The sequence below is a fragment of the Salvia miltiorrhiza genome, chromosome 1 (genome assembly GCF_028751815.1).
Source record: "Salvia miltiorrhiza cultivar Shanhuang (shh) chromosome 1, IMPLAD_Smil_shh, whole genome shotgun sequence".
NCBI classification, from domain to species: domain Eukaryota; kingdom Viridiplantae; phylum Streptophyta; class Magnoliopsida; order Lamiales; family Lamiaceae; genus Salvia; species Salvia miltiorrhiza.
In genome coordinates, this window is record NC_080387.1 from 36775225 (window position 1) to 36787027 (window position 11803).

Below are 11803 nucleotides of genomic sequence, written 5' to 3' on the forward strand. Positions count from 1 at the left end.
TATATGGAGTATTTATATAAGAGATCTTAAATTAATAATATAATTTCATTTAATACATTTAAATATTTTAAACAATAATGTATTTTATTATATTTATTACCATGCACTGCAAAAGGGCTAATCTAGTTTCAATAAATAAAAAAAATGTAAGTGGAATTGTGGAATTATTTTATTATGATGGTAGTCAACTGGAATTTTCCGGCCAATGATTTGTTCATTTAATTTTTCTCAGTATTCTTCAAGATTAATTTGCATTTGAAAAAATTTGAATATATGCGGAATACAAATCGTCACTGTGACTTAATTAAATCCAATTGACTGCTGGGAACAGAAAATTAGGAGTGCATTACTATTGTTTATTTCACTTCTTGGTATACTCCATTATTAATTTGGGTAAATATCACTTTTGACCCATTATTTACGTATTTTTTTTTAAATATTCTATCTTAAGAATAATTACAAAGGGGTAATTATCCCTAAATACATTATATTTCCCCATTTTCTAAAATTACACATCACCTTTAAAATTCACCTCCTAATACATCACTTTTTTTTTTTTTTGAAATTGCACATGATTAGCCAACCACTAATCGAAAAAATGACGTGGACGTCGGAAACGCCACATATATACGCCGGAAAAAAATAATAATAATAATTGATGTGGCAGTCATGCAGGAATTTTTTTTTGCTATTAAATTCGAATTTACAATTTTACCCTAAATTCCCCTAAATTTTCTCAAATCCCCAATTTTCCCCTAAATTCCCTAATTTTACAATTTCCCCCCATTTTAAAATTGCCCTAGCTAGCCATTCTGCTCCAGCCATTCCACTAAGACCAAGAGAGGCGGGCTCAGCCGCATCTGGAAATTTGTGGTCTTGATTTCACCTATTATCTAATATGAACTAAACCACTCATTTTCGGGCCATGTCATTCTTCCTCCACTCTGCTTATTTTAAGACGTGTAAAAATGAGTAAGCCTTCTACCTATTTCCATATAATCATATATAGTTGTGCTTTAGTTCAATTTATTATTTGTGATCTTATTGATATATAGTTGCTCATTGCTTTTTGCAACCACAAAAAAGTATAAAGATGAGTGCTTTTGCTTCATTAATGAATGGTTATGTGTTATTTATGCTAAATTTTTAACGGACCAGGAACTGGAAAAATTAATAGATTCATCGCGCATTTTAGTCATCCAGGTGTTTTGAGCAAGCCTTCTGTTGCAGCCTCTGGACTCTAACAAGGACAAATTTAATTAAAAGAATTCCCACAATTGAATTGTGTAATCTAATGTGGACAAATTTAGAATTTAGGGAAATAAATGGGTTTGAGCCTAAAATATTAAAAATTAGAATTTAATAGCAAAAAAAATAATTTAATTTTTCTACATGGCTGTCACATTAATTAAAATTTATTTTTCAGCGTGTATATGTTGCATTTCCAGCATCCACGTCATTTTTCCGATTGGTGGTTGGCTGACCATGTGCAATTCCAGAAAAAAAAAATGATGTATTAGGAGGTGGATTTCAAAAGTAATGTGCAATTCCAGAAAAATGGGGAAATATAATGTATTTAGGGGCAATTACCCCAATTACAAAACAATATTCATCATTTAATTTTTTTTTCTTATTTGTGGCCTGCAAAAATAATCTGACGATCGATAGTTGACGTGTTTCGGCCAATTGCCATGTTGTCAGTATACGTGGAATTAAAAAAAAAAAAGGAAAACAACCGAAATTCCACATAGAAAAAGCGCATTTGAGAAAAAGAAAACAGCAGAAATTTTACACCCAATAACGTTTTCTCACAAGAACCCCATTCTCATTTCCCCCTCTGCTGCCCCCTTCCAACTACCATCTCCTTAGTCGCCGCCACGCTTAGGAATCGAGCATCGTAGACTTCTTCAGCGCTAGCGCTAGCGCCGCCTCGTAGCTCACCTCTGGCTCTTGATCGTCTAGGAGATTCACCAATGGCAGTATGAATCTCGTCTCAATCGCTCAGAACATTCTTGCTAGGTTTCCAATCTCCATCAATGCCATGGCAAAATTGTATTTCACTTTGCCTTCCCCCTTCTCTAGTAGGACGGCAAGGCATAACAATGCAGATGGCTATGTTATGTTTCGACATATGGCTAAGTTTCCTACGCAGAGATAGCGTAGAGTTTTGGCTGCCATAGCTTTCATCTCTGCTTTAGTAGCTGGATCTTCGAATTCCCTGCACTTGATGCTACTCCCCAGCAATCCATGGGTCTTGTGCTTGTGGTGGTATTTGATGAACTGGTTCTGCTGTTTACTAGCTTTGCAGCTTCTTTCGGCGGCGTCGGAATGAGAGAGAATAGGTTTTAAGGAAGAAAACGTAATATGAGAATATGATGTTAAATTCATTTCTAGATGCGTTTTTATTAAGTGGATTTTCTTTTCTTTTTTCTTTCTTTTTATTCCATATGTATTGTCAACATGGCAATTGATTGGAACACGTCAATTACCGGTTGCCGGATTATTTTTACGGCCCACAAACAAAAAAAAAATTAAACGATGGATATTATTTTGTAATTACCATTAGAATAGGATATTTTTGAAAAAACGCCCAAACAATGGGCCAAAAAGTGATATTTCCCCTATTTGTTTCATTATTTTCTTCTTTCTATTATGATAATATTTGCTTTATTTCTTTTTCAATTTTGGTATTGTAGTAGTTAGTCTTTTCTTTTTATCAATTTCCTTCGCTATATCCAAAATATTGTAAATATTTTCCTTTTGATTTTCTCTCCTACTATTCTTGGATCTTTTCATTTTTCTATATTTTTTGGATTTTATATTCGTTTTTGTTTTGCCAAGAGTGGAGCAGCAAAGATGAAAATCAAAGCTAAACAACCAATAAGCTATCATCACATAATTGTTTTCTAAGCATATTATATAAAATTATATGTATATGTATGGGGCCTTGAAATCCTCGGGGGCTTCGCAGTTGCCTCACGCTGCACCGGTGACAACCATCGACAGCTCCTCCGACCTGTTTCTGCCGACGTCGCAAGAATTCACAGCTAAAAAGGCTCCCCTCCTCCCACAACCAAGATTCAACAACATGTGAAAGTATGCACGAATCTCTCCCTCCCTCTCTTTCTCTTTCTCTCTCTCTCTCTGCAGATGTAGCATGACAGAAATGGCAAGACTGCCCGACTCCAACACTAGCACTTAGCAGCAGCAGCAGAGAGTTGCAGCAGAAACCACGATAGCAACTCTACCAAAAACCTGGTGTGGCTCTCTTGCCAATTTGAGGCGGGTGATCCAAATAAAGCAAAATTTCTTGATCCCGTTTAGTAAGGAATGACGTATGGTAACGCGGTAACATCTGCAGATTCCAAATGTACGGCTTCTGACCAGACCTGTTTCGTCTCCGGGGTGGCCAATCTCGGCCTCTTTGTTTCTGACTCTTGGCACTCAAACAGCCATTCTTGATCATCGCTTTGTGCCCATTCAACCTCGGGAACAGTCAGTATCTCGCTCAAATACTTCATATCCGGATGAGGAGGCCTCGTGGTGGTGGTGGTGGTCACCTTCTCCTTTCTTTTCAGAGATGACGAAGAGTGTTTCTTACCTTCTAAAGAACCATTCACCCTCGTCTCATGGATAGCATCCGGCGTTTGCACGGCCATTTTCCCTCCATTCTCCACAAGTGGATGAGAGGGTGGAGCTTTTCCGTTGTTGGCTATCTGCTTTGCCATTGCAACACTGCTGCTAGTATGGCATGGTTCCATCTTTCTCTGAATACGGACAATGTGGGGGGAGATAACGCCATTACTGACCACACGAGCATTGATATTAACCCTACCATTCTCAGTTTTTGTGTTATCAGCTGCAGTCTGGCAAGGTCCAACGTTCCTTACGCTATCAATCACCGATTGAGGAGATGAAAGCTTGCCATTCACCTTCTGATCTGTAACAACAGCTCTTTTCCCCACCACCCCTATGCTTATAGTATTTTGACAAGGACGAAAACCACTTCCCACTTGATGAGACGCGATAGTATGCCTGGACATGTTATTGGGTCGAACTCCATTGTCTTTGGCTAAGAGGACACAAAATATATTAGGTAAAAGCAGGACAAAACTCACACATAAGAATATTTATGTAAGTTAATCAGGAGAGTTATGTCTATACCTATCAATCACTGCAACAATACAAAGAAAGAGACTTTTTTGCATGCTACTTAACCAACTCCGAAAAAGGAAAGAACTCACCATGTAAGAAGCCATTCAACTCCTTTAGTTTTGGAAGCTTTCCCTGGCAGTCATTGTTCTCCTTCAGAAGATCTGAGGGAATGTTAGAGTGAAATTCTAGAAAACTACTATTACTGGTTTCTTGTTTAACCTCGTCTTTCCTAAATCCCGTTAACTCCCTTTTCTTCTCCTTCTTCCCTTTCTTGTCCTCTGCTTTCGTATTCTTATTTTGATCTGCCTTCCTGCTAGCATCCCCTCCGCCTGCAACCATGTTTCCGTATCCGGTCCTTTCTTTCCCCTCCTCAACCTTAATTTGATTTTCACCATAACTATTCCTACCATTTCCCAAACTCCTCATATCAACTTGGAGACTTTGACCATTAGCTGTCCTACTGTGATCTCTCGGATCCTTAATAGCCAACCTGCCATTACCGTTCTCTTGCACCTTACCCAGCAAGTTGGCCTTTTCCTTCTCCAAAATTGTGATTTTCTGAACCATTTGCGTGCCCTTTGCTCCGTCATTTTTAACTCTATTTCCCAATTCGACAACACTTCTCTCATCCTGGATTCTAATAGTTGGTTTACTATCTGGAACAAGTTTCTGATCATTTTGGTTCTCCAAGGGCCCTACAAGTTTTCTCTCTGCAGAAGAACTTGGTTTATCTTTATTTTTATCCTTCTTGTCTCTATGTTTCTCACGCTTTCGTTTCTTATCCTTCTTGTCTTTGTGTTTATCTTCACCTCTCTCCTTATCCTTTCTTTCACTTTTTTCTTTCTTCTCCTTCTTCTCCTTCTTATCCTTGTGCTTCTTGTGCTTTTGTTTCTCCTGCTGATGATGTTACACCTTATGTCAAGATAGCACTGAAGATAACACCAAGTAGCTTATAGTATGAAACAAGAACTGAAGTTGAAAGGAGCTTCTTATGATTAACTAGCTCATCCTATATATTCGTGTTTAAACTTTGAAGAGCAGTAGAGAAACAAATTCACGAGTTGACACAACATATTATAGGAAAAAAATGGATGAAATATTTCAATAAGGTGTAACAAATTCTGCATGACATCTAACCATTTCGTTCGAGGGAACTTTCTATAGACCAAGGGATGCTAACACGTCAACACACACACACACACACACACAACGGGCAGACAGATAATGAAGCTTAAGAACATAGTCGTTGAATTACTTATTGTCCAAGACTCCAATGAACTTACATCTTTTTAGTTCGCTACAATTACCATCTTAGGTGCTGCGACATAAATCATCCCAACAAAAGCTAAGAGCCCTAATTTCTCAGCTGTCGAAACTATTCAACATGAGCTGTGGATAATCATGGCGAATAGCTTACTCTAGATTCAATGGTAGCAACACATGTCACCCTCACAATGTTTCAAAACAAACTTCAAGTATCACACATCAACAATGCAACATGATCCAAGAGTTGAAATCCGAATAAATTGTTCAACATATCAGCCACTTGATCAGATCAGATCACACAAACCACAAACCTTTATGATCAAATTCACATCATCGGGTGTACCCTTCAACTCATATCCAGGCGGGGGGAAGGGAAAACAGCGAGACATTGCAAGTGACGAGGAAGGAGAATCTGGGACCTCTCTCCAACGAGTAAGGATTTCCTATTTTCTGGCCGGAACTTGCCAATGCAGGAGCCGACCAGATAGAACTATGCTGCCGGAGCACCATGTCCTTGCACTCATTTCCATTAACACATGGCGTCCCGTCACACCCTCACTGTCAAACATCCAAAACTCAGCAACAGAAATTGCTGGACAAGGAAACAAGACAGCGCAGACACTTAAGACAACCATTATGATCAACTGATTTTCAACTCCAATAACAATTGCCAGTTTATATAAGAAGATCACCTGAAAAAAATTCCCAAACTTCAACCAACTATACCATACCATAAATGCATCTGACACCTGCCCATTCATTATGCAAAATTCTAATCAAGTACGCCATAACTATCAAAAACTACAAATCAAAGGTAGCACTCAAACAGTAGACTATTTAACACTTCAATCCTAACCCTAGAATTCTATATCAATCAATATTTTTTGCGAATTTCAGTCCAAATGTGTTTTCAAACCGAGCTGCAGAACCGAGCTGCATTAACCTTGGGATTCTTGGGAAAGAACGAATCAGACATTAATGCGGATCAAAATCAGTCCATGTATAAGAAAAAATAATAATCTAAAGTTTAGAAACAGATTAAAAAGAAGTTTAGAAACCGATTGAGAAAAAGAAATTAGGACAGCTCATGATTGGTTGTACAAAAAAGGTGGCGATTAGCCACATTGAAAACAAAAAAAAGGATTCAAGAAACCTAGTTTCAAGAGTTCTTTAAACTTGTTTGCGAAACAAACAGAGAAGATCATCGAAGAACAGGAAGAAGAGAAATCTGAGGAAGGAATTCTCTCATCCCATACCTATCGTTCTCTGAGAAATTGTTCGTGTGTATAAACAAATAAGCATAATCAATTTGTGGTTTCTGCTACTAAGTGTGTTCAGTTCGTGATCCTCAGATCCTGCGAGGAATTTTCAATTTTCAAACTTTTTTCTTCTTTTTTTTCTGAGAAGGGGCCGCCTCTGAGGAAACCCCAAAGGAAGAAGAAAGATGTTAATGAGGGAGGTTGTATTTATAGCGGATGGAGAATGAAAGAAACGTGTTTTGTAGGAGTATAAATGGAAAGAGCAATTTTGCCACTAAAGATGAGGACTCATTGTGACAACAAACCACTAAATAAAAATGATAATTATTAATTCTTTTTAAAATATAAAAAAGATTCAAATATCAATAAAATTAAATGTATCGCTTACTCTAAATATCAGTATGGTTACATTACACAAAAGTGTCGATAATTTCTTATCGTTATAACAAAGAAGAGTATGATATTATGGAAATTAAAATCAAATACACATTAATTATAGATAGTAACAGTTAGAATTCCAAAAAAAATAAAAATAGAATAAGGTAATTTAAGTATATATATGTCATGCATATTGTGATTGGCATGTACATGTCTACGTGTTTGTGTATAGTTTACCAAGTGAAAATGATTATATGAAAATTTAAAGCTGTATTGTGCAGCAATTAGTTGAAATAAACTGTCGCTTCAATTTTATCATTAGAGAAGTAAAAATATTAGTAGTGAATATGAAGCTTTCGTCAAATTAGTTGTCTTATATGAGAATCAAAATGAATGAATGCTTATTGTCATTACATATAACATGATCTGTAATTTCGATAATCTATACTATATTAAAACAGCAGTTTTCAATTAGAAATTGATTTCAAATTGATTTAGATGGCAATTTTGTGATTTCTTACAAAAATAATGACTTATTGTATATATTCAAAAATTAAGTAACTAACTCAATTAAAATTGCATAACCCATAATTTTTAAAAAAATGCACACCACCCCACGTTTAAAAAGAAAAATTGCATAACCCATAATGAATTATATGTTTATATGTGTATATATACACAATTTATAAGGCATTGGTTATAAATAATTTATAAATTTATATTTATACAATAATTTATAATATATTAAGAAGATAATTTTCAATTTCAAATTGATTTCAAAATTAATAAGTGACAATTTTGTAGTTATAAAAAATTGAAGTTTTATTTGTACAATATAATTTTTTCTTCGTGTTCTTATTTTTTTAACATTATTTCTTTCTAAAATTGTGAAATTAAAATTGTTTATAAAATATATCAAATTAAATATCATGATAAGAGCATTAATTTGATATATTTTATGTAAATATTTGATTAAAACGGAGAGTTATATTTATTTAAAGATTAATGATTTTTAAAAATTCTCTCTCATCTCTCCTCTTTTTTTGAATAAATCAATTTTTTCTATTTTATTCTTTTTACTTATTATTTATGCCTTTTCACAATATCAATTTTTATTATTGTGAACTTTTCTTTATTTTTTTATTTTTTTAAATATTCAACTCAAATATATTAAGTGAATTTTTTTTCTTATATTTATAAATATGATTATTGAGTTGGTATTAATTTATATATATAAAAATATAAAAACGTTTTCCGTGCATCGCACGGGTTGCAAATGCTAGTAAATATTAATGAAGGAGTCTCGTGTCAGATCATTGACAAATTCTACAAACAATTGAAATACAATGCCGCGATATATTTATTTAGATTTAGATATGAGTTATGGCGAGTTTTAGTCCATTATATGGCCATCGACATTTTCTCGTAAATAGTTTACGATAAACTAATCCGACGAGATCATGAGATAGACTTATATCCATGTTCCATTTATTTCTTTTATATAAGAGAAATTTGATTTGAGGCTAGCCGATGCCTTCTTTCTCTTTCACTGCTGAAAAACCTCCCACACCCACCAGTACACGTGTCGGAAATATGTGGACCAAAATTGCATTGCATTATGACAATTACTCTCATCTATGAAAGATTGAAGAGAATAAATGCAGACCAAATGCTTCTTCTTGTATCAAGTTATCTCAAGAAAACAGTCAACTTTGGCCGTCATAATTGACAAATTAATAATTGGTAGATAGGGTTCCATTGCTAATTATTACTCCCTCCGTCCCATTATTCATGACACGTATTCCTTTTTGGGTTGTCCCAACCTATATGACACATTTCCTTTTTTGGAAAAAATCAGGGGTCATTTAAGTATTAAAAAAATTGCTAATTACAGATTTACACTTAAAACACACCCTTAATTATTTGTACTTTTTCGGACCTCAAAGAATTTTATTCCATTTTTGCTCCCTCTTCACTTCCGCCGCATCGTGAACCCTAATTTTACCTCCTCTCTCTCTCTCTCGAATGTTCCGCCTGAAACCTCAACTCTTCATCATCCTCCTCTCCCTCGTCGGCTTTCTTGGGTTCCGGCAGCCGACCTCTCTGCATTCGTCTCTCACCGTGCCCGAAAATACCTTCGCCATATCCCCCCAAATCCCTATGATTTAAACCATTCGTCTCTCACCGTGCCCTAGTTCTTTTCTGAAAATATTATCTGAGGGATTTGGGTTTCTTTTGGCCGTGATTTGTTTGATTTCGCCGGTTAAATGTCGAGATTTTACCCTGATCTGTTCGATTTTGACTGGATGGCGTCTTTGCAAACGTGGGTTGAATTGACGGTGATAGAAGATAGATGCAGAGAAGAGGCGGCTCGCCGAGCTTCAGCCCAAGAAGGTAAACGGTCGATTTCTCCATCTTCTCCCTGTCCTTTGACGAATTCCGGTGAACAGCCGGTGTCCGCTTCAAGTTTCATTTCTGATGCTTACCCTGATTCATTCTTCTTTTGTGAGGAAAATTGGGAGCATCGAAACATGAGCGATGCTGTTGAATATATGATGCGGATCCTGCTTCCTGCGTTCTTTTTGGTGAGATCTGCCCTATTTTGGATCTTTTCTTTATGGTGATCTGTGATATGTGGGATTATGTTGCAATTGTACTGTGGGAAGTGATAATCTGTGGCTGAAATGATAGTATTATGCTCATTCTATAAATGTATTCTGTCCGAAAATTTGTAACATCGATGATTACAATTTCAGATTGTATGAGATGATCTGAAAACTTGATCTTGCATGTTCCCTTGTTGATTATGGTTTGGTTTTCTATGGTCTAGTTGATTTGGATGGCATTCTTAAATGTTGGATCTGCTTGAAGCAGTGTGCATTTCATTCCCTGTGTTGGATCTGCTTGAAGCAGTGTGCATTTCACTCCCTGTGTTGGATCTGCTTGAAGCAGTGTGCATTTCACTCCCTGTGTTGGATCTGCTTGAAGCAGTGTGCATTTGTGCATTTCAAACTTGTGCATCTGAATTTCATTAGAACTTTGCAAGCATAACATACATTACATAACATACTCTAGGGCCTCTAATGAAAACCGTAGCCTAAGCAACTTGTTAGGAGCCGTAAGATCGGGTTTAATAGCATTGGAATGAGCTTTGATCAGCCCTAGCTTAATCCATCTTCCTACGGTACTTTTGCTACATTGAATCCCACATGCAAGCCTTCGAATGGTAGATCTTTTGGACAAGTCTAAGTTGGCAATTAACTGTAAATCTAATTGCACTCTCTTTTGTCTTGGTCTTTGTATTTTTCGACTCATGGAACATATTACCTCACCCTTCTGTATTTGCTTTTTTGCAGCTGCCCATACCCGATTGATTGTGCTTCGTGAGCTGCTCCATTTTGCAACAGCTGCTGAAATCTTCCCTCTAGCAGGCTTCCCTTCCTTGCTGTCTTCAAGGAGGAATTGGATTATTGCTGCCCTCTCAAATGTGGAGAGATCTTTTCTCCTAGCCATAGTGTAGTTTTTGTGGTTTTTTTGGTTTTGAGTTGTTGTAGCAGCTGCTTAGTTTAGTCTTTGTAAACTGAATTGGTCTCTATTTATAGAGGGGAGAAACCTTGTAAAGTGTGGGAAATTTAAAATTCTCAAATTTTCAATGAAAAGGCAAATTGGAATTGGTTTCTGCCGCCAGAATTTTAATGAGTTTGCACACTTTTCTTTTTGCCCCAAGTTTTACTTTAATCTGCACAGGTTCATGTTATCCATTTAAATTTAATGTTACAGGTTTAGATTTAAATTTAAGACTTAATGTTACGGGTACAGAATCTAAATTTAAGACTTTAATTTAAATTACAGAATTTAAATGTCAAATTTAAATTTAAATTAAATTAATTAAATAAATATTGCGAAATTTAATTTAAATTACAGTAATTTAAATTAAAATGCAGAATTTAAATAACTTAACTAAAAAAATCTTTAAATACAAACCTAACTAAATGGACCACACACCTTTACTCCTTAATCTACAACTCCTTAATCTCCGTGCCGAAAAGTTTTGTCCCATGAATAATGGGACGGAGGGAGTATATGATTTATGCAAGTGCTTCTATTTACTTAATAAACTCTCCCCTTTCTTTAGCTAAAAGTTACAAATATCATTATACACAATTGTCTCAAACAAATTACATTTTAAAGTATATGAAATACCCAAAAATAAGAACGTCAAATCAGACACAAATTTTCAACTTGGGGTAAAAAACTCCCATTCAGAAAGATGGAAGCTTGACTAAAAGAGGAGATACAAAATCATCCATATCAAGCGTTACATATACTATATATCTATCTGTGCATAAAGTGATTTCCTTAGAATTGTGAAAAAGGGAAAGAGTGATTCTTTACAAGTAAAATATCTGGTATTGACAGCAAAAATTGTTTGCAAGAAAATACGTATATCTCAGAGGTACTGACCCTGCTGGAAGGCAGACGACGTCGCCAGCAACGGTCGGTCCAAAATACTAGACTGAAACGGGGACATGGCACACCCTGCTGATTGTGAAACTCCAATTGATGGAGTTGGAACTGAACTGAAATTATGAAAGCAGTAAAAGATGAATACAGCAAGTCCGATCATGCTTTGTTATACACAAATCACCAAACTTATTTTTGCAGATGGTATATGGAATCGCAGAATATGCAGAGAGCAGCATGCTTGATGGCAACTATTCTGTCGTTAGAAGTGTTTCTTTCTG

General features: G+C 35.8%; 1 protein-coding gene across 10 annotated transcripts; it reads right to left on the reverse strand.

Annotated features, from left to right (window-relative positions):
• Window positions 1–2857: 2857 nt before the first annotated feature.
• On the reverse strand, window positions 2858–6900 carry LOC131023241 (uncharacterized). Of its 10 annotated transcripts, none has more exons than XM_057952807.1 (5): window positions 6678–6900; window positions 6114–6170; window positions 5733–6013; window positions 4245–5049; window positions 2858–4072 (listed from the first exon to the last, which is right to left on the reverse strand). In XM_057952807.1, the coding sequence occupies exons 3-5, from the start codon at window positions 5808–5810 to the stop codon at window positions 3321–3323; spliced, it is 1635 nt and encodes a 544-aa protein (XP_057808790.1). In that variant the 5' UTR covers window positions 5811–6013; window positions 6114–6170; window positions 6678–6900; the 3' UTR covers window positions 2858–3320. The 10 variants fall into 10 exon arrangements, with proteins under 10 accessions (XP_057808790.1, XP_057808766.1, XP_057808802.1 ...); XM_057952783.1 differs by having other exon boundaries at window positions 4245–5052; XM_057952819.1 differs by having other exon boundaries at window positions 5733–5979; window positions 6678–6867.
• Window positions 6901–11803: the final 4903 nt, after the last annotated feature.

Coding starts and splice junctions, on each gene's coding strand:
- LOC131023241 (XM_057952783.1), bottom strand. CDS start 5,810: ATGTCTCGCTGTTTTCCCTTCCCCCCGCCTGGATATGAGTTGAAGGGT. Junction 5,053..5,732: donor ATGTGAATTTGATCATAAAG/GTTTGTGGTTTG, acceptor TAACATCATCAG/CAGGAGAAACAAAAGCACAA. Junction 4,073..4,244: donor GTTGAATGGCTTCTTACATG/GTGAGTTCTTTC, acceptor GTGTCCTCTTAG/CCAAAGACAATGGAGTTCGA.